Source organism: Arctopsyche grandis, chromosome 9 (assembly GCF_051622035.1).
Source record: "Arctopsyche grandis isolate Sample6627 chromosome 9, ASM5162203v2, whole genome shotgun sequence".
Lineage (NCBI taxonomy): Eukaryota > Metazoa > Arthropoda > Insecta > Trichoptera > Hydropsychidae > Arctopsyche > Arctopsyche grandis.
The window spans coordinates 32,391,133-32,413,403 of record NC_135363.1 but is presented as its reverse complement, the minus strand read 5'-3'; the positions used below and the strand labels follow the sequence as shown (position 1 = coordinate 32,413,403).

At 31.4% G+C, this 22,271-nt stretch overlaps 1 protein-coding gene across 1 annotated transcript; it reads right to left on the bottom strand.

Annotated features, from left to right (window-relative positions):
• Positions 1–1,032: 1,032 nt before the first annotated feature.
• LOC143917359 (uncharacterized) lies at positions 1,033–17,556 on the bottom strand. Its single transcript, XM_077438839.1, has 4 exons — positions 17,553–17,556; positions 17,360–17,476; positions 7,398–7,499; positions 1,033–1,178 (listed from the first exon to the last, which is right to left on the bottom strand). The coding sequence occupies exons 1-4, from the start codon at positions 17,554–17,556 to the stop codon at positions 1,033–1,035; spliced, it is 369 nt and encodes a 122-aa protein (XP_077294965.1).
• Between the last annotated feature and the right edge of the window lie 4,715 nt (positions 17,557–22,271).

Genomic DNA, 22,271 nt, shown 5'->3' with positions numbered 1-22,271 from the left:
TAAGAAAAAAAATATTGAAATTGAAAACATTCCCTTGTAAACGTACGATAAATGCATGATAGATGAATATGAAAAAGTATGAATTCACATTTGAATTCAAATTTCTGCTGCGTGTTTTTGCTTTAACACATTTATATACATATAAAAATGAATATCTGTTTGTCTGTCTGTCTCTTATAGACTCCTGAACGATGGAACTTTCAGGATTTGTTGTATACATGTCTGGGAAGCTTAATGTGAAAAAAAAACGGGAAAAACCTCTTAATATATTCGTAATTACGATTTTACCGACGCCAAAGTTTGAAGCGCCATTGTGTAGTCAAGGAAATGTGTTCGTTGTTAACCACGTTACCAGTTGGCTTATGACGACACGGCTTTGAAGATACGTTATTTGATCTCCAACCATCACTTGAAACGGGAACGGGAACGGGAATTGCATGATTTATTCTGGTATTGCAACGCATGACGGGTTCAGCTAGTTTGAAATAAAAATAAAAAATATTTTTTTTTACATACATATTTACACAATAATTTAATTAAACATATAGTACTTGTATTTTTTTTAATTTGTTTCAAAATGTCGACTATCTTGATGTGTGATTTTTTGAAATCCGGCAACCCTGTCAGAAATAAAACTTGCAACTGTATACAATATAGAATTACGTTGCTCGCTCATAAAATTTGTAGTTTATTTACGAATATAACTTTCGATGTAACCGTTGCATCAACCTTAAATATTTTATATATATATATATATATATATATACATAATTTTACATATATGTATGTAAAAATTAGTACACGTTTTTGGGCTTTTCGTTCTCTAATCGCCTATTTAATTATAACAATCGCACAATGCTCTGCGGGGTTTCGCTTTTTGTCCTCAGTTGAAACCCAGCCACATACACTTTCACACATACACACACACAAGTATAACGAGGTGAGATTAAAATGATGAGAGTCGTTTGTTTTCGTTTTGTGCCGCTTTGGTGCCTACACGTTGATGTAGTACTCTCGCGGCTTAAGCCTTTCTCATGCGTTCGCGTAGTAATCTCGTCTCTTGTTGCACTTCTCCCTGAGGATGTAGCACAGGGCTATGGTGATGAGAATGGCAATGGTGATCCCCATGCCGATGCTCACCCATATTATTTCTTCGTTGATGCCAGTCGTGGAGCGACCTGGAACAGACGAAGGGTTGAATCAATCGAAGGTATCACTGTCGGGGTGTGGGACAGACGGCTCATTTGTCAAGAACATGTTTATATTTGCTCATTTTGTAAATAAAACTTCTGTACGGACGCGGTGGCTATCACTGCATTGAAAGTTACTTGATCGAAAGTCGAAATATCGAATTTTTTTCACGGCATCGAATGTGACGTCATGAAGCGTTGCACGGAACTAATGCAAGACTTGCCCGGCTTTGCTAGACGTTTTTGTATATAAGTCGGGCTTTGAATCTTACCAAAATCTATCTACAAGGGTTCGGTGATTATTGGTCACAAAAGTAACTAAAATCTCTATAACGGAACATCTGGAATCCGAAAAGTCCATCATACTAAAGAAAACTCGAGTGTCAAATATTCTGCATTCGCGGTTTTCATAGCAAAAATTGTCTTTGTGACCACCACAATGTGACCAATAGTGTATACTAAATTGAAATTTGTGGTTTTTTAATTTTATTTAACATAATTTTCTGAACTTAACTATATTATCAATAAAATATACAATACTTTTATCAGACCTAAACTAGAATACGCTTTTAAGTATATGGAATCCTCATTTAAAGATATATTACATTTATCGAAAGGGTTCAAAGGAGAATTACAAAGATTCCTTATGCACTTAATTCACTTTCTTATAACGAAAGATTTAAAAGAATGAATCTCACTACACTGGAGACGAGAAGAATAAGAGGCGACTAAATCGAAGTCTTTAAAATACTAAATAATCATTATACATGTCAAATTTCCAATCTTATTACATTGAACGAAAACACTCACCTCAGAGGTCACTCGCTTAGACTCCAAAATGAAAAATCTAATAAATTGATCAGAGATTGCTTCATTTCAAATAGAGTGGTTTCAGTTTGGAATAGTCTTCCCAATGATATTGTAATTTCTGACAACCTTAATATTTTTAAGAATAAGCTTGATGTATTTCTTAAACTTAAAGGATTTCTGTAATTTTTTCTTTCCCAATATCTTATTTCTCTCTTATTTTTTTTTTAATATTGTCATTTTGATTGTATTTTACTTTTTTCTCATTTTATTTACAAATATGTATAAATTCATATAATATGTATAAATCAAACCCCTTGGGTCTATCGGTATGCCGCCTCTCCCAAATATGTTAAATAAATAAATAAATAAATAATTGGGGGAGGTGGCAAAGCCGATAGATCCAAAGGGTTTGACTTATAGTAAGAAAAATCATTTACCGTTTACCAGTTTATGAAATTTGACGGTAAATTGCAATCCGCTAGTGTTGTCATTTAACATTTAGAGGATGGACATAGGACAATTTTAATGATTATTTATTATTTTAAGAACTTCGATTAAGTCGTTTCTTATTCTTCTCGTCTTCATTGTGTTGAGATTCTTTCTTTTCAACCTCTAGTTATAAGAAAGTGATCTAAGTTCAGAAGGTATTTTTTTAATTCTCCATTGTACCCTTTCAATACATTGTATAACATATTTTCACTTTATATATGTACGTAGTAACAATAGATGAAGTTTTGTGATCATGCAAAAATTCAAACTCAAGATTTTGACTGATTCGAACTCAAAATCGATCGCTGATCACGTTTTCACGATCTAGAAAAAATGTGTGTGGCTTAAAACTTTTTTTATACAGATAATTGTATCCTTGACGTTTAGTGTAAAGTGCCAAAAAAAAATTACTGTGTATTTTAATATATTATTGTACTAAAAATTTAGAACCGACAATCACGAGAATTTCGCGCGAAATTTGATTACCCAATTACGTATACGTACATGTGTATGTAATATTATATTACTGCAAAAACTTAACGATTCGACACGCGTTTCAGACACACGAAGCGGAATATGGATGTGAAATTATTTCAGCTGAAAGCCCTTCCAGGTGTGTAATTGAAGCGATACAAATTACGTCATTATGAAGTCGTGTGTGTGACGCAGGATAAATGAGTCGGCTTAAATACGACGCAACAAATCATAAAAACCTCAAAATTGAACAGCATGTGTAGAAAATATATTTTTTAATTTAAATAAATTAAATATATCACGTGTGTGAGTGTTTCTGGTGACATTTAGCAAGTAGCATAGCTCGATGCTTACCACTGAGAGGTCCCGGGCTAAGAGGGCTGGACAGCAGCACCTTTTCATACAAACGTACTATACTTCTCCCTTCCTCAATTATGGCAATAGAGAAATTATTTTTTAATATGCTATGGATATCCACCATTGGGGTGCATCTATCGTTTTATTTTTTTGATTAATTATTTTTTATAGTAGCTAGGAGCCGCCAAACATCTATAAAATCGCCTCTTTTTTACAACCACGAAACGAGTCCAGCGTGCTTATTTAACGGTCGATTTTAAAAAAAATACGCCGATAGATGCACAGAAAGTATTTTTCTCATACCGATGATGATTTTTTTTTTAAAATTGGTCCAGTTTTGGAGGAGAAAATAGTAGATTACGAAACCTCGATTTTGTCAATTTAAAATACGTTTTATCTGGTTGAAGCGCAACTGTCGCATTCACTCAATATATATATTGATATATATTGTCGCATTCACTCAATATATACATACACTCAATATATATATCGAAGAAAGGAACGGTAACAAAATTAAGGTTTCGGGTGTACAGCCCTCTTAAAGTCCCTGCTTAACTTTGATTGAAAAAAATTTATTCGGAGTATTTCTGTAGTGCTGCTGTTCAGACTTGGATATTTGTGACTTGCCGATTTTGAAAAATTTGATATTTATCTGATTTTTTGTTGAAATTGTTCCCGGTCAAATTGGCCACCTACCGCCTATTTGTTACCACTCTAAGAATAAAATTTCAAAACTTATATATAAAATTTCGTTTATTTTATCGAGGTAAGCCAGTTATTAATAGAAATTTTGTTATTGATCCACAAGAATAGTTGAAATACAATTTTTCTAAGTAGAGTTTTATTTAATTCTCATATAAAGACAATTTAATATATTATCCCTATTAATTCAATTCTATTCTAAAATTATATTTCGACTATTCTTGTGGATTAATAACAAAAATTATATTGATAACTGGCTTACCTCGATAAAATAAATGAATTTTTGTACAAGTCGGACAGTACCACTCGCAAGTGCCAAAGCAGCAGATAAACTGAAGCTGGCGACCACGGGACCACAGCAGATAAACGACTGCCTCGAACTAAATTACGAATCAGTTCAACTCACGTGGCGAACGGGATGAAGCTACACACTTCCTGACTATTGATATATTACCAAAAATATATATAAACAGTGGCGGACTGGGACTGAAATTAGTACATGCCAGGTGTCAAAGGGTTTTTAACCCAGGGTTAAAAAAATTGTCCCCCCCCCATATAAAAAAAATTTCTTCTTTCCATCACGCTTAAAATTAAGGGTAAAAAAAATAAAATTTTCAAAAATGGGAATAAACATATTTAAGTACAAGAAAAATGGCAAAAGCAAAATAGATCCATAAATTACATTTCTTTTTAACCCTTGTCCTAGGTAAATAGAATGCGGCATAAAAGCGGCTTTTACTTTCGGTAGAAAACAATCAGGGACGTCATTTCAGCTTTTTCTTGGGGGGGGGGGGGGCAGGCAAAGATTGGTCAAATTGAATTTTTTTTCAAAAAATCTGTTTTATATCGGAATAAAAATGGAAAATATTTTTTGCATACACCTTATTGAGTTATAAAATATGACAGAAATAAGCTTATTTTTAATAAAATAATTAAAAAAATATATTATGTGAAAGTGAAAAAAGCGCCGCAGGCGAAAATTTTTTCCAAAAATTTTCACATGGTCAACAAAAATCGACCATCAAACTGAGTCACTAAAAAACTATCAATTAACTTAATTTCTACTGACTGTCTTTTCACTTTATCTATGTACATACATACATATATATGTACGTAATAACAATAGATAAAGTTTTGTGATCATGCGAAAATTCGAACTCGGAATCGATCACTGATCACGTTTACATAATATAGAAAAATGTGTGCGGCTCTGTGTGTTTTTGTGTGTGTCTTTATTATTTTTATTATTTTATATATGTATATATAAAATTATTTTTATCTCAACCAGAAGTAGTACTTTTACCCTATAAGATCGAGGTATTTTTATTTTTTTCTTGGAAAATTTTCGACGTATTGAACTGACATTTCATATCTATAATTATAAACCAAATGCCAAGTTATATACATACATATATAAAATTTCGTGAACACCCGTTAACCGAAAGTGACAGTTTACTCCTGTTGGCAGTTTACCGGATTTTTCTTCCACTATTTTAATCGACCCTTTAAATATGTCTGCTCTTCACGATTTTATGTATAATTCCTTGTATCAATATGATGAAAATATAATAACAAAAAAATCATCAAATTTAATTAACCAGAAGTGGGATTTTTTCCTCTTAAAAAAGAAAAAAAAATTTACCACAACCCTGAACGTATCAAGCTGAAAAATTATATTTGTATTCTTTATGTACTAAATTTGATAAGGTTTTGGTCAGAAAGCAATTTTATTAAATAACTAAAACTTTTTTTGAACCGAATTCGTTACACATTAAGTTTAAATCCATCTCATTCGTTGTTTTGTGAGAGAATGGACGTCTGCAAATAGATAAAATAAAACTACGAGAAATAAAATCATTTGTGATTGAACCGATTCAGTAAAATATTAATTTAAAATCTTTTTTGAAAACAAAAAATATACGAACTTTCGGAAAAATAAACGTTACACAAAATCAAGTAAAGGGGACCTTTCTAACGATTCGCTCCATAGGATGAACAATTTCTAAGAATTTTACCCAAGGCTTACCACTTAAAAACCAAAATATACTTGCTTTGAAATAATTTTTTTTTTTCAAAGCACATAGCAGCGATTATTTTATTAGTTACCCAAAAGTAACATACATAGGAAATAAACGTAGCATTCATATATCCATAGTATCTCATTAATCATTAAATTCATAATATTTTCTAAATTCACACTATTCCTTAATTTAGGGGGACGAGTGTCCCTCTATGCCCCCCCCCCCAAAATACGTTCATGAAAAAAATGTATAATATTTTCAATTAATGTTAATCGAAAATCGAGATTTTGGGGAGGGGGCCCCAAATTGGTATATACATAATATTGAGGTTAGAAATGGGCCCAGCAAAAGAGCCCACGCAAATGTTGAAACTTACATTTCGAGCCTAATAAAAAAAGTTAACCGATCTTTGGGCTGTTAAAGCAGGTATTAGTTGTTTGTGTATATCGTAAGAAATTTGTTTTGTTGAAATACCCAAACTTTAGCTCCCTAAGTGCAAGATCCTATAAATTTTTACACACTTGAAATAGTTAAAAAGTTATTTAATTTTACTGAGGGCCCATATTTTCTAACAGATAGTGGGGCCCACATGCCATCGGGCATGTTCGCTTGTATGGCCAGTCCGCCACTGTATATAAAAATAATATTTTTTGATCAGGAAAAAAATTGTATGGGGCAGTGCCCTGGTTGCTCTTGAATACGAGCCGCCCCTGTAATATAATACTTATTTTTTGTCAAATTTCTGTATATATATGCATTTATGGCCATAGTGATGGATGAAGGCAATCTCTAACATATGTTGTTAATAAAAGGTAACATTTATATTCCGTCGTCGAAAAATACAGTAAATATTCGATATTTCAATATTTAGATAAGCTTTCTAGTATGTAGATCTGCAGCCAATACGTATTTGAATGCATTATTGAATTTATTTGAAGCTCTTCAGAAGAAAACTCTATGTAAATGCATTTTCCGAAGGTTGGAAAAAGTATGCAAGAGCAATAGTCTACATATAAAGTATCAGACATTGAATTTTATATGCACATTCTCACCGGAAAAATCCAGTATCTCTTTCAACTATATTAGAATATTCATAATGCTATATCTATCATTATAATATTAAATAACAAAAAATATTTGCTAACACGCGAGTGTGACGAACATATATTTTTGTTTATTTTGTAATTTCCTCAGAAGAACCTTCGAGAAAAATGTCCACTTTGAGTGTACGGTGTCTGGATCGATTTCCAGACGTTTCTATGGATATAACGAGAGCGATTTCGAAAATATTCTAGTCGTTAACGACGTTAATAACGGCTGTGAAAAAAAAACGGTATAAATCGTCGAAACTTACCGCTATAATTGTTTGAGTAGATTCCAATTTTTCCAGCCACTCTGGCGTCTGAAGGAGCTATTAGAGCTGATATTAGAGCAAAACTCATAGACAGCACAAGCCCTGAAAAAATACAAATATTATATACATAAAATATAGAAACAATAAAGCCCTGAAAATAAAAATAAAAATACAAAATTAACTTGAGACAAAAATATGAACACTATAATAAAATGGGAACTCATCATTTGGTGGGTTAAAAATAACTAAAATGATTAGTTAAAAATTAAGATTATTGATCAGTAATTTATTAAATAAGTGATCAGTTAAATAATATAAATGATCAGTAAATATTCATTTTTTGATCAGTAATTAATTAAATAAGTGATCAGATAAATAGTGATAAATAAATGATAAGTAAAACCAAATAAATTATAATTTTGACAGTTGGAAGCAACCAGATAGCGGTGTCTTGGGAAAATATAAAATTGGGTCCATCATGCCACCTTTCCCAAGTAGAAATAAATAGCCAGCAGCATAGATCAATGTTTAGTGCTTTTAATTGTGTGGTCACGGGTTCAATCCCTGGCTGTGCTGCTGACCGCACCTTAGACATGTGACTTCAAGGTTGATCGTTTTCAATCAGAGTTTGCTAATTTATCTGATTTCATTGAAACTGTTCCAACAATTCGGCAACCCTATCCTATTTCTTGGAAAAATCGAGTTCACAGCATCTAAAATTTGCTGATTAATAAAATGTTGCAAATTTGTGTATAGACGTCTGTCTCATAGATTCGGCGATTCATATAAAAAACATGCTGCCAAAATTTAATATTTACCAAAATTTTTCACAAATTCCAATACACTCAAACAAGTGTGGATCGGTTTATACTAGCGAAGAAAGACATGAAACGGAATACGTGGGTGAAAAGTATTGCAAGGGTAGAGGATATAGTGAAGAGGTGGGCCACATGGCTTGAAGTATGGACGAAAGTTGAACAAAATAAGTGCTAGAATGGTACCTGAGAGAATGCAAAAGGGTAAAAGAAAGACCGCAAGGAAGATGGGTAGACAAAATCAGGAAAATGTTCGGGGTGAGATGGATGAGAGTTGTGCAAAACAGAGACGAGTGGAAGCGTGTTGGAGAGGCCTTCATCCAGCAGTGGATGGTGAATGGGTGTAGATGATGATATATACATATGTGAATAAAATAAAATAATTATACATGCATATGTATATAAAAAAATGAAATTTATTAAATATATTTTGAATGATTTCTATATATGTATGTAAATATTTTTTCATAATGTAATTCATATTAATGTTAGAATTCATTTAGAATTTAATTTTTTTCCCATTATTTCACGCCCTAAATCGCGTTTCAGAAATGAAATGAATGTACACTTTATTTTTGCGTTTTGTTCAGCGCATGAAATTTTTTACAAAGCGTAACGTTTTATAATATATGTACATATGTATATCGTACATTTGTCAGAATTATTATTACGCGAAATTCTCGCCCTTTTTTTCTCACAGTATTATTTATTTTATTGTGCTTGTATGTATGTATGTATGTGAATAAAAAATCAGCGTCAATATGAAAATCCGCGTTGAATTTTAACGATCAAAAGTTTATATTGAACGTCAAAGTTTTAATCTTTAATACGGCTTACAAGTTTTCGTCTCGGCTTATGAGTTAATTTGTGCAATGGATATTTGAATATAAAATAATCCTAACGTGAAATTTAACAATCATAAAATTATACTCCAGTTTGAAGATACACTTTTCATATTTTGTTCAAAATTAAATTGTTTTATACGTATGTGTATATAACATGTATATTCGACACTGAATTTTAGTGCGATAACAATTATTATCGAAATGCTTTAAATCATTTTTGAATTGTTCGGAAATAATTGCGACAAAGTTCAAAACGGAACAACTGCGATTCCAAGTTAAACGGCGAATTTGGCGAGCAAATTTATTATGGTCTTGTTAGAGTTTTGAATATTGTGAACTAATTTATAACATTGCGATGTTTTGTAATATTTAAGGAGAAAATGTCGAAGTGTTGAACACAGTCTTTTTACTCGAATGAGAAAAATTTGCTTTTAATTATTAATTAAAATTATTTATTAAAGCATTATGTTTCAGCGTTAAATTAGTGTATATACCTATACGTATATGTTTCTGTTTATTTTCAGTATAAAGAACATTCATTTGTTTTGTAATAATCAGCGATCAGCACTTTAAAAAAATGATCAGTTTATGATGATAATGTTATGAAGTGGAAAACTCGTGATTTTCCATTTTAATATTACAGATATTTTGATAAATCGATATTTTCTGATAAAACCGTTATATAAAATTACCGAATTCGTATATAATTATTTTTAACTTGTTTAAGTTAAAAATAACTGACCAACTTTAATGAATAACTACCGAAATTTTAGTGGCCTTTATTATATTGCCGATTGGAAAATGGGCTCTTGATTTAAAGCATGACAGGCTGATAAATGTCTTTAATTGTAATCATCGAATGAAACTTTCTTCAATGAACAAATCTAAGTAATTTTCAAAATGATTTAGAACAGCGTTTCCCAACCTGTGGTACGTGATTATAGGCACGTGAAAAATAATTATAATGACGGCAAAATATTGCGATCATCCTTTCTTTACGCAAATTTATTATTTTTTTCATATTTTTTGACAAACATTGATTAGGGCCGCTTTCTATATACGAGCCGTTTTATTTTAAAGTGGCATAAGTCCACTTTGCTTCATTTCGTGAAATATTTCGCAAAACATTAAATATAATGTGATTTTATTTTTTATTCATATTTTGTTTTATTTTATTTTATTTTTTCTTTCTCCTTTGTACATTTTTATATACTATTTTAATTTTGCTCAGTGTAAACAAAGAATGGGATTTATGGATTTTATTTTTAATTTTTACACTTTTGTTATTTTTTTTTTCTCTCTGAATGATGTATTATTTTCCTTTTGTTACTTTTTTTTATTATTTTATTTTACCATGTTTTCTGCTTTTGCTTTTTTCCTTTATTTACAGTTTACTTGTTTTTATATCATGTTTTTATATCTTTTTCAAATGTAGGCCATTGTGGCGCATTAGGTTCTTCCTGTAATGCCACAATGGTCCAAAACTATTAAATAAATAATGCTTTGCATTTAACAATATTTAAAGATATGTACTGGTGGCCTGTAATACGTTTATTCCACTTTTCCGAGATTCAGGACATATTGAATTAAAATAAGTAATACCAATTTGTGAATTCAGTCAAACCTCAATAGTTTTTTTCGGAACTAAACATTGGACTCTTGCCACTTTCAAATATAACGCCTCATATTTATTTATTTTATTATTTATATTAATAATAACAATAAAATGACCAGTTTGACCTGACAGCTTGCCCCAAAGCGTCAAACCAATTTTACAAAACAAAAGAAATAAAATAACAAAATAAAAACAATAAAAATTCCAATCATTCATCTCATTCAAATAGTCAAGAAACTAACCAGCTCATCAGCATGACAATTGAACAGGTCCAAATGCTCATCAATCACATTAAGAAACCGGATAGCCTTTACAAGAGACGAGTTATTGAAAGCAGACGCTTTCGCAGGAATAGGTTGGAAAAGTAAATAATGACGCAAAGCTCTACCGCATTCAGGCGCCGAAAATTTAAATCCAATAAAATTGAAGGGTTGTCGATTCTTCCCTTTAATACTAAAAAGAAATATTTGGAAATGGCAATAATTCTTCTCGAAGATAGTGAGTTAAAGGCTAGCATACCTTGTAAAAAGGCAGTGGGAAATAAATAGGGGTAATATTTATATTTATTCATATAAAGGCATCTAAGAAATTTTTTTTAAACTCTTTCTATCAAGAGACAGAATTTAATTTCAGTGGGACTCCAAATTACGGAACCAAACTTCAATATGCACTGGACAAGCGAACAATAAAGTAATACCATTTTTGACTTGGATCTTGGAAGTAGTGAGAATATGTAAGTATGTATATATATATTATTTTATGTCGAAATAATATTTAATGCAAAAAGGTTATTGTAAAATGGAAGCTGAAGAATTATTTACTCACATATTTACGAAAAATTATTGCCTCAAATAGATTGACGATATGAATATGTATATAAAAACAATGGCTATATGACTATTCTTTATATGGGGCTCATATTTAGAATCGATTAAAAACCGACTGCAGATTTGTCTATTAAACATTGTCTATAACAGTTTTTGGAAATGGGTTTAGAAATCGCTTATCCAGTAAATTAAGTTGTGATTTGTAGTACAAGCACAACAATATATATTCCAAGTCGTAAATTCTATTCTATCCCTTGTTAGGAAGTCTGTACAAACCTGTACAAAATATACATATACTTATATACACGAGATTCAACTTAGGGGACTGTAGAACAAGCGCGAAAACATTTTGCAAACAATTCTCCGCGCTTCCGGTTCCGTTTTGTTATTTCAATTAATTTGAAGCGAACGACCGAAATTATACTCGTTTCGTCCGACCTGATTTATAATTTGATTAAGATCCGAATTACATAGAACGCAGAATGTAAACTCGCGGCTTTGTAGCCCAAAACTTTACACCCCATTCTTAATATTCCAATTAGCGATAAACACGCCTTATCAAATCTGGAGATCTTCAATTATAAAGAAAAGGAAAAGCCGATGTGAACGTGTCAAAATCAGATTTTCTGCGTCAAACGACGAGCGATCAATAAAACAAGCGAACGTGGCCAATATTGGGTTAGGGGTATCAACGCGACGACAACAAATTGACAAGCCTTTAAAGACTGTCAATGTCAGATTAATATCAACCCGAGTTAAAATTCATATCGGAAACGTTGGGTGTGTGAATGAATTTTCTCGCGTATTGTACGCTCGAGTGGTTTTCTTGCGGAAAATGCGTGGAAAGTTTCCGGCTGAGAGGAGAGGACTCGCGCGATGAAAGTACGCGACCCGGAAAACGATCGACTTTCCATGAAAAACCTCGACGACCGGAAAATGCGCTCTTCGTGACGGATCACGTACTTACAAGCGCACACTTTGCATAATAATAAATTCATCCCGACTATTTTTAGAAGCAAAAAGCGTATTGCCATAGCGGCCCTATACCGGTGTTTCGAAATATGAATAATAAACTGAATACTGTGGAGGGAAATTAGTCACAATTTTCGTCATATTCTATATATGTATGTAGTTGTCTCGTACGCTTTTAATGTGATTTTGTGGATTCTAATGCTTTTTACACAACTGACGAAGCCAAAGTTGACCAACTAAGTTGTTGCAGTGAAACTTTAGAACTGCCTCGAGTGTACCATAGTCGGAAAACTAACTTGTTAAACTTTTCACTTCGTAAATTTCAGTGTCCTGTGTTGGTCATCCGTGTACATATATGAGCCGTTATATTTGAGTCCAATTTCAGTTCCAAAAACACTATTTCTGTGTGACTTAATTTATAAATTTTCTTCGTTCAAAACTTCTTTTTTGTATGTAATTCGATATGTCCAGAATCTCGGAAACACAGAAAAAAGGCCTCATATATTGACATATACATACATTGTATATAGGTATAAAAAATGGTAAAAATGATATATACATATATCTACATATATCGCCATTATATAGCATGAAAAAGATAACATTTATCTATATCTTACATATGTACATAGATTAATATTTAGAAAATTACATTTTCCGAATTTCTCCGACGGGATTTTGCATTTGAATTTTTTTTTTTTTGAAACGGGTTTAGTTTCATTTACAATTTGGGTAAAACTATTAAAATTTTAATTGAAGAAATCTCAGCAAGATGCTATCAGATTAATGCGACTTTATATATCTTTTTATATAATCAGCTATTACGAAAAAAAAACTGATTGCATATTTAAACCATGAGGTCGAATCTCTACGAGCTTTTATGTAATATTTGATGGTACTTTCATTATTACTTTTAAATAATTAATATAGAAAGACTATTGAAAATTTGAAAAAAAAATGTGAATTATTTAATATGTCTACATATAACACACTAAAGAGGGTCTGCTCTCATAAACATTTTGTACAAATATTGAACATTTACCTTTTAGATATGAATAAAATAAATGCTTGAGATTGCCATTTTGCGACGCGTGTGCTATTTTTAGTAAAATATTCAATACATCCATTTAAGAAATACACTTGAATTGTTTTAAATTAATCTTTCTTCTATCAAAGCTTTATAAAACACGTTTTTCTACTCAAATATAAAAACCCACAATATACATATACATACATATATTATATAATATATTAAACAAAATAATCATTTTGTTTTAGATTTTTTTAACAGTGTGAGTTAAAATGAGGTGACATTTTTAACATTTGAAATTTTTTAACAGTGAGTTAAAATGTTAAAATAAAATAAATAATAAACTTTTTTTATAAATATACATACATACATACATAGTAAAATTTAATACGGCTAAGTTCCAAAATGCATTGTAATTACATTAAGTTCCAAATTATATTAAGTTTCAAAGTATATTGCTCAATTCATGAACTAAGCAATGAATCCCTGTATATTTCTTGAATTCGGTAGATACTTTTGACAAATTGGTGAAAAATCAATAGGTTTACATCGTTCACGAACTTAGCATTTATTTTCAGCGGCCATGCTTACGCTGTGTATATTACAAATACTGAGCAGAGCCGGGTAAAACAACTAGTGCTTAATAATTGAGCGCCAAGTGACGTCATCGTCAGGTGCGCTGCGCGGGAGCGTACACACATACATATCATCCACGAAGACACACACACACATTAATCCATCATTTTGAACGGGTGAACGGGGAATTTATATGTACATATATAACATATAATATTAGCCAGCAGTGTGGATTAATGGTAGCGTGTATGTTTAGCATCAAGTAATCAGTGGGTTCGAACCGCTATACTGCTGGTTAGATTTGAGGGTATTTGTAACTCCAAATCGATCGTTTCTTATCAGAGTTTGCCAATTTTATCTGATCATCGTTGAAACGGTTCCTCAAAATTTCATAAATCTTTTGTATTTATTGTATGCACAATTTTTAAAAATTATGTACAAATCTTAAATCCATAGATGTCTCAATGGATTAATTCTGTACTTAATTAATTTCGTGTTCTTCAGCTTCTGGAAATACAATGATTAATGCAATAATAAAATGCTGCATTGTTTGTAATTAATTGTCCAGGAAGGAGCATTGGGGTCTTCCTGTCAATCTTTCCTGGTATTTGTATATCTATGTAAAAATAAAATAAAATATGTATGTATAGAATAACTTTATTTTAATTCGTGTGTCAATACCTTTCCGAAGCCACTCGTTGAAATCAACGGACACAACACAAGTTTTATATAATAATACAATATATAACGAGGCAAGTGTTGTGAGGAATATGTGCGTGTTTCCGAATAAACAACGAGTCATCTCATAGTCGTAAAATTGGATTTTCTGGCGCGTGAAGGGCAGATAAGCCTATCGGGGTTACGACAATAAAAATGAATGTTTTTCCTAGACGGTGTTTGTCGACTACGTGCGAATTTCCCACTTTTCCGACCTTTGCAGCGAAAAATAAAAAAAGCAAAACCAAAAGCCACAGATTAATCTCTGTCACATTGAACCGATCCTTTACAATGCAATCATTCAAACGTCTACTTCACTTTGGCTGACCGCTGCATTAAACACCACATACACCCATACATATATACATATGTACATATAATTTACATATAAATGTGTTTGGGTTGACCTAAATATTATTAATTCATTTATAGTCACATCACAGATATACTCCATGGCGTCACTATAACTAGGCGTAGTAACATGAAAAAACAATTAAAAGATACATAAAATTAAACATCAAAATGTAAAAAAAATAAGGCATGAAAATAATGTAAAGTAAGAACAAAAATAATAGAATTAATAAAAAATGAAATATTTATTTATTATATGTAAATAGCAAATTGCTAATGAATTATTTCACAATTAATAGTTTTAAACTAAAACTAACAACTATGATATAACAAAAAACTATAATTAGTAACCCTAAAATAATATAATATAATTCCAAACGTAGCATTTTATTAAACTTACATATATAATTACGTCATCTTCCATAGAGGTAGCAATTAACACCCCTCAAGAGAACACCAATGTTACTAGCACCTCTAATGCTCTCAGGAAGGACATTGTATATCTGAACACCTCTGTGGAAAACACCTCCTGCAGTTTTTGATTTCTTAACTCTACCTATAGTTAATTTATTCCAATTTCCAGTTTTATAATTATGAATATCTCTATTCCTAACTATAACTACATACAAATATGAACAATCTAATATCAAACTAAACAATGCCTCAACCAGATCAACATATTTTAGATTGAACAAATCCAATTTCACAGAAATCTGGTTGAGGAGCTTGATGCCCCGAGCAACAGGCGACGAAACTATCAAATTGGTACGTGCCCCAGGAGAATAGAACAAACTGTTGCATCTAATATACCTGAGTTGACTGGTAACATTGAAGTTCAATTATGCCTGAATTTGAGGAATGCTCAACAAACCAACCAGTAATTTATAGAAAATTTTCCACAAATATATGTACTCTACGATATGACTCCAGGAATTATAACCTGGTGCTCCCAGGTAACAAACAGGTAAGAACTAGGATTGAGAACTATATTTTAACAGGTAAGAACTAGGATTGAGGACTGAGGATAGCGACCGTTAACTATCATGTAGGTATATCTGATACACCTCCTTTATACTCTTTCGATTCTCAAACATTAGACCCTAGCACTAGGGCTGTATTAGATCAATGGACCCTAGCACTCGGCTATAATAGAAGAAAATTCAAGAATGCTTCGTACTAGCGAATCATATAGGATACGGAATACTTATGCACTTTGTAAATGTTTGCTTGCACGCAGTATGAAACCCAACATTTGTATGGCTCTTGAGCAAATATCATCAATGTACTGTTCAAAATCGAAATTCGCGAAAAGAAGATTACCAAATCATTGAAACTCACAATCGAATTACGCTTAATGCGATTTAAACGGTAAGAATATTTAAGTTGGTTTCGCGATCTGGTGAAGCTTAAAGAGCAGAACTTCTCATTGTTGAACGGTAACATATTTACACCTGATGAATTGAAAAAGCATCCAACTCAGCTTGAAGGTCAAACGAATCATAAAAGGCATCGATAAATTTGAATAATTTGAGATCGTCAGCAAACCATAGGAATTCAAAGTGCTTAATGACCTTAAATATATAATTTGTAAATATAATGAAGAGCAGAGGACCTAAATTAGAACCTTGAGGAACACCAGAATAATTGAATTATATATTTATATGTTATAATAAAATCACACATTTACTCCGAGTGGAACTTTATATGATGATATGCGTTGAATTCGAAATTAGTTCTGATGTAGTCGAATGCGGGTTTTATACTTGTTTGAAACACCATATAGTATATGTACGAGTATGTATGTATGTATATATTTTCACCCACATATACATATACAATAGGTAGTTCGGTTCATCAGGTCGTTTGTGCATGAGCAATAAGAGCTTTGCATTCAAGTGCAAAGCTTGCACTTGCAACGGACGAGAGTCAGCGGAAAATTTCAATGTGGGGTGTTTCAATATTGTACATTTTTTAACAAAAAAAATGTAATTGAATTTTACATCGTATTGAACGAGAAATTCTTGAATGTTTGTTGATTTAAATTATCTATTAGATTTGAATAGTAAATTTTTAGTATTGAAGTCGGAATTATACAAATACAGGTATATAAAATCATTGGAAATGTTAAAGCAGGTAAATTTAATTAAAAATTTATGCTAATGTGAAGCAATAAAAAAAACTTTCAGTCTGCATGTGAACGTAAAGGATACTTACTTTTTAATCTCTCCATATCCATAAACATTTTCGTGCTGTTTTTCTGCTGTGTCATAATATTATCATAAACTCGTACTGTGGTCGGTTTTTTTAATTGCTGCTCCTTTGCGAATTTTTCTGCAAATAAAAAAAGTGTTTTTTTAATACGCTAAAAATTATAGACACGTTTATGTGTGTGGCGCTTAAAAAGAACCCATAAATTGGGGGAGGAGGGGTATTGTTAATTATTTATAAAGAAAAACATGACGAGAAAATAGAAATTCGCTGGAAGTGGCATTTATAAAGAGCCTCCGGGGTAATTTAGGCGAATGAAAATCTCTTAAGAGAGCTACCGAAACTAAGTTTTGCGTTGAACGGTTGGTAAAACTTTTATATAAAAGATTTTATAATATGTTCGTTAAATGAAAAAATGGATTTTATATGCGGAATTTGTATATAATATATGCATACGCACGTACCTACGTACGTGCGTATATAAAAGTTTATATACATATTTACTGTGTGTCATTTTTGTACAAAATGCAAAAGTCAATGTTTGTTTGAATGTGAAGGGCCCTCATTCAGAAATATCCTGGCAACGACAGGTAAGTGTGTTTGTCTGTTATTAATTCAGTAGTTAAATAATTGATACTGAATAATTGTGTTTTGCAAGGGGTTGGAGCCTTTTTGGAGACTTTTCACAACTTTCATCTGCCTGAGCAATAACTGGATATATGTATATGTAAATAAGTCGTATGATGCAAGGCATTTTCGAGAAAAATAACTGTATAATCTAATATATAATTTAGAGACTTTGTATATATGTATGTATGTATGTATGTATCCTTCTTTCGTAGAAATCCGTGACGTCATCGAACAAGTAATTCGCTTTTTTCTGATTCAAAGATTCTAAATTCCCGGGGGCGTAAGCGCCGAGGGCGAAGCCCTAGGGGGCGCAGACGCCAAGGGCGGAGCCCTAGGGGGGGACAGACGCCGGGGGCGAAGCCCTAGGGGGCGCAGACGCCAAGGGCGGAGCCCTAGGGGGGACAGACGCCGGGGGCGTACATACAATTTTTTATAAGAGACTTACTATATATGTTTGTTTGTTCGTGACAGTCAATTTAATAAAAAAAACAAATGAGTATTCAAATAAATTTATATAAAATAAAACTATTCAAATAATTTCAATTAAATGTTTACTATTAGATTAGTCATGTTTAAACGGATTATATTACAAATACCGAGCGAAGCCGGGTAATACAGCTAGTATTATATATTTATAATATCGCTATCCTGTGTGTCTGTGTGTGTCAGATAAGTCAGATATATTATATAATGTGTAAGATAACGCTCACCAAACTATAATCGTCGTTTCGATTCGACATATATGCACGTCAAAGCTAAAACACTGCCAATAAAATGTAAGAATATAATACGAATATATTGACAAAAAAAAACTACTTATATTGTTTGCTAACAATGTTTCCTCTAGGGAAATAAGTTTTTGAGCATTTAGCGCCACCCATTGAAATTTTATTTAATTAATTAATTCATTCATTTTTCTTTTGGTATTTTATATTATTTATATGTATTTAAGTAGATAGGTACGTAGGTAGTTTTTACCTTTTTTTCAATTAACAATTAAATATAAATATTAAATTAAATGTACACAAGACTAGAGTTCTATTTCCGGCTGTCGGATTTTGTTAAAAAAAAACAACTATAAATATTTTATAATAGCGCAATTCTGTGTGTGTCTGTTTGTCTGTAATAACGGTCGCCTTACAATAATAGTCGACTCGATTTGATACATGTACGTCACAGTTAAAACACTGCCAACAAAACGTACGGTTATAATACGAACAAAATAACAGATTACGAAAAAACTTCTATACATACTGTTTGCTACCACTGTTTCCTCTAGTGAAAAATCAATTCATTCATTTTTATTGGTTTTTTATATTGTTTATGTATGTAGGTAGGTAGGCAGTTTTTACCATTTTTTTTCATATTAATCAATTAAATATGAATGTTACATTAAATATATTCAAAAGGTATTTGAAAAAATACGAGAGTGTGCGGATCGAACACAGCACCGACACATTTTTTTATTATTTTTTTATTTAATAATTTGATATGCCATAGCCCGTGCGATGATATTAAATCGGGCACAACACTAGTTAAATAATAATATGACTGTTCAGATTCTTTAATTTAAAACGGCGTGTATTTAATTGATCAGTAATTTATTCAGCTTTTGATCAACAAAAATAAATAAATTGTCAGTAAATATTTCGAAATTATCAGTGAGTATTCTAAATAACTAATCAGTACGCTGTGATCAGTTGTTATATACTCAGTTATTAAACTAAATAATCAGTTATTAACACGATGTGTTTGGATGGATATTACTGTATGTGGACCATGAGGAGAGTGGGAATGGACAGTAGCGGGGCGACGCGCTATCACCCTACTGTCAAAAATTATAATTTCACTGATGGAAAATCCTTTTTGATCAGTATTTAAATAAAATACTGATCAAAAAGTAATAATTTACTGACAGTTTATTATATTCTAATGATCATTCAGAATAAGAAAGTAATGTATTATGGAAATAAGTCGGCTTCACATGGTTCTGAAATCTGTACCATTTTTGCTGACTATTTTGACTCCACTTTCAATAGTGATTCTACCATTAACCTTTCTATCTCTAATACAGATACTTCTTCTTGTAACTTATCTACTTTTCATTTTGACTTATCTACTGTACTCAGTCACATCAACTCTCTCAATGTTAATCTTGGTGCGGGTTGTGATGGTTTGCCTTCTTTTTTCCTTGTTAAATGTGCTGTCCCATTATCTCTTCCCATAACAATCCTTTTCAATCTTTCTATGTCGAACGGTAAATTTCCTGACTATTGGAAATTATCTTACATCACCCCTATTTTTAAAAAAGGTGATAAGAATCTTATTGAGAATTACCGTCCTATATCTAAACTATCTGTCATTAGTAAAATCTTTGAAAAAATTATCTATAATTTCCTTTTCTCCAATTTCAAAAACTACATTATACCTGAACAACATGGTTTTTTTAAGGGGAGATCGGTAGAGACTAACCTGCTTAATTTCACTAGTACTCTCACATCTTATATGGACAAACGAATCCAAATAGACGTCGTTTATACGGATTTCTCTAAAGCTTTTGATAAAATCAATCACAACCTTTTACTCAATAAACTTTGGTCCCTCGGAATCCGAGGAAATTTATTTCGTTGGATCTCTTCGTATATACTAAATCGTCACCAAATCATAATTCTCAATGGTTTTAGATCATCACTTAGACATATTCCTTCCGGTGTCCCACAAGGGTCGCATTTAGGTCCCTTATTCTTTTTACTCTATATTAATGATATCTCATACATCTTCAAACATTCCTTTATACTTCTTTACGCTGATGATTTAAAAATTTACAAACCTATATACACCATAGACGATTGTCATAAGATACAAGAAGATCTAGATAGATTCTCTATATATTGTTTAAATAATGATCTTTTTATTAATCTAGAAAAATGCTCTATTTTAAATTTCACTAGAAATAAGTCAATTATTACTAATCAATATCAATTAAATCATTCAATCCTTAACACGTCATCTTCTATTAAGGATCTTGGTGTAATACTCAATGATAAACTAGATTTCTCTGAACATATTTCTTTTATTACCAACAAAGCATTTAAATCTCTTGGATTCCTACTCCGCTCAACAAAACCCTTTAATGATCCTTACGTACTAAAATTACTTTATTTTTCCTTTGTAAGGTCTCACCTTGAATTTGCCTCAATTATCTGGTCACCTTTTTATTTATCCCATATTAATTGTATTGAGAAAGTTCAACTTAAATTTATTAAATCCTTACGCTACCTTTTTCCTACCTATACCCATTCTACTGTTTCCGACATTTTAAAAATCCTTTCTTTTAACAATCTTTCTGTCAGGCGACGACATTCTGATGCTATATTCTTCTTTAAGCTCATAAATGGTTTCCTTGATTGTTCTGATTTACTGAATAAGGTTAATTTCAGAATCCCAGTTCGATACCCTAGACGCGTTGCACTCTTTTCACTTGATCCTTTCAATACTAATTCCCAAAAATATTTTTATCTGCAGCGCGTTTATCGTATGTTTAACGGAGAGCTGAATGAGGTTGATCTGTTTGGTATTTCCCTACATCAATTCAGGTCTAACATCAAGAGAATCTTGACCGATTGATTCATTTTTTCTTCTATTCTATTTTTCCAATATTTCCATTATTTTTATACTTTAGTTTAGTTATGTAATGTGCTATTTAATCATATTATAGCTTTCATTCCTTTCCATTTCATTTGTTTATTTTGTATTTACCTTTTTCATTTGTTTTTTATATTTGTAAATTTCAATTTCTTCTTATATTCTATCTTATAACCTTTTCCAATTATTTTAATACTATAGTTTAATTATGCAATGTACTACATATTTTGTCATGCCTTTATTCTTTACTTTTTAATTTGTTTTCCTTATATTTATCTTTTTCATTTTTGTAAAAATCTATTATTGGACTCGGGTGTTACATATATTATTTATTTACTTTTTGTGTTTTTTATACCTATCTCTGTACATCCTGTCTGTTGATTTTTCAATTAATAAAATAAATAAATAAATAAGTTACTGATCAAGTTTATAATTAATTACTGATAATTTTTTCATTTGTTTACTGACCACTTTAGGAATTATACACTAACCAAATAATTTGTTGCCATTTAAAAGAATATTAGTCTATTTGTATATGTACATATATATAAATTTGTTTGTTTTTATTTCATGCTAAATTTAAACTACTAAATTTGAACTCGTGATTCTCGTGAATTTAGTTCAATTTTTATTCGGCCGAGCA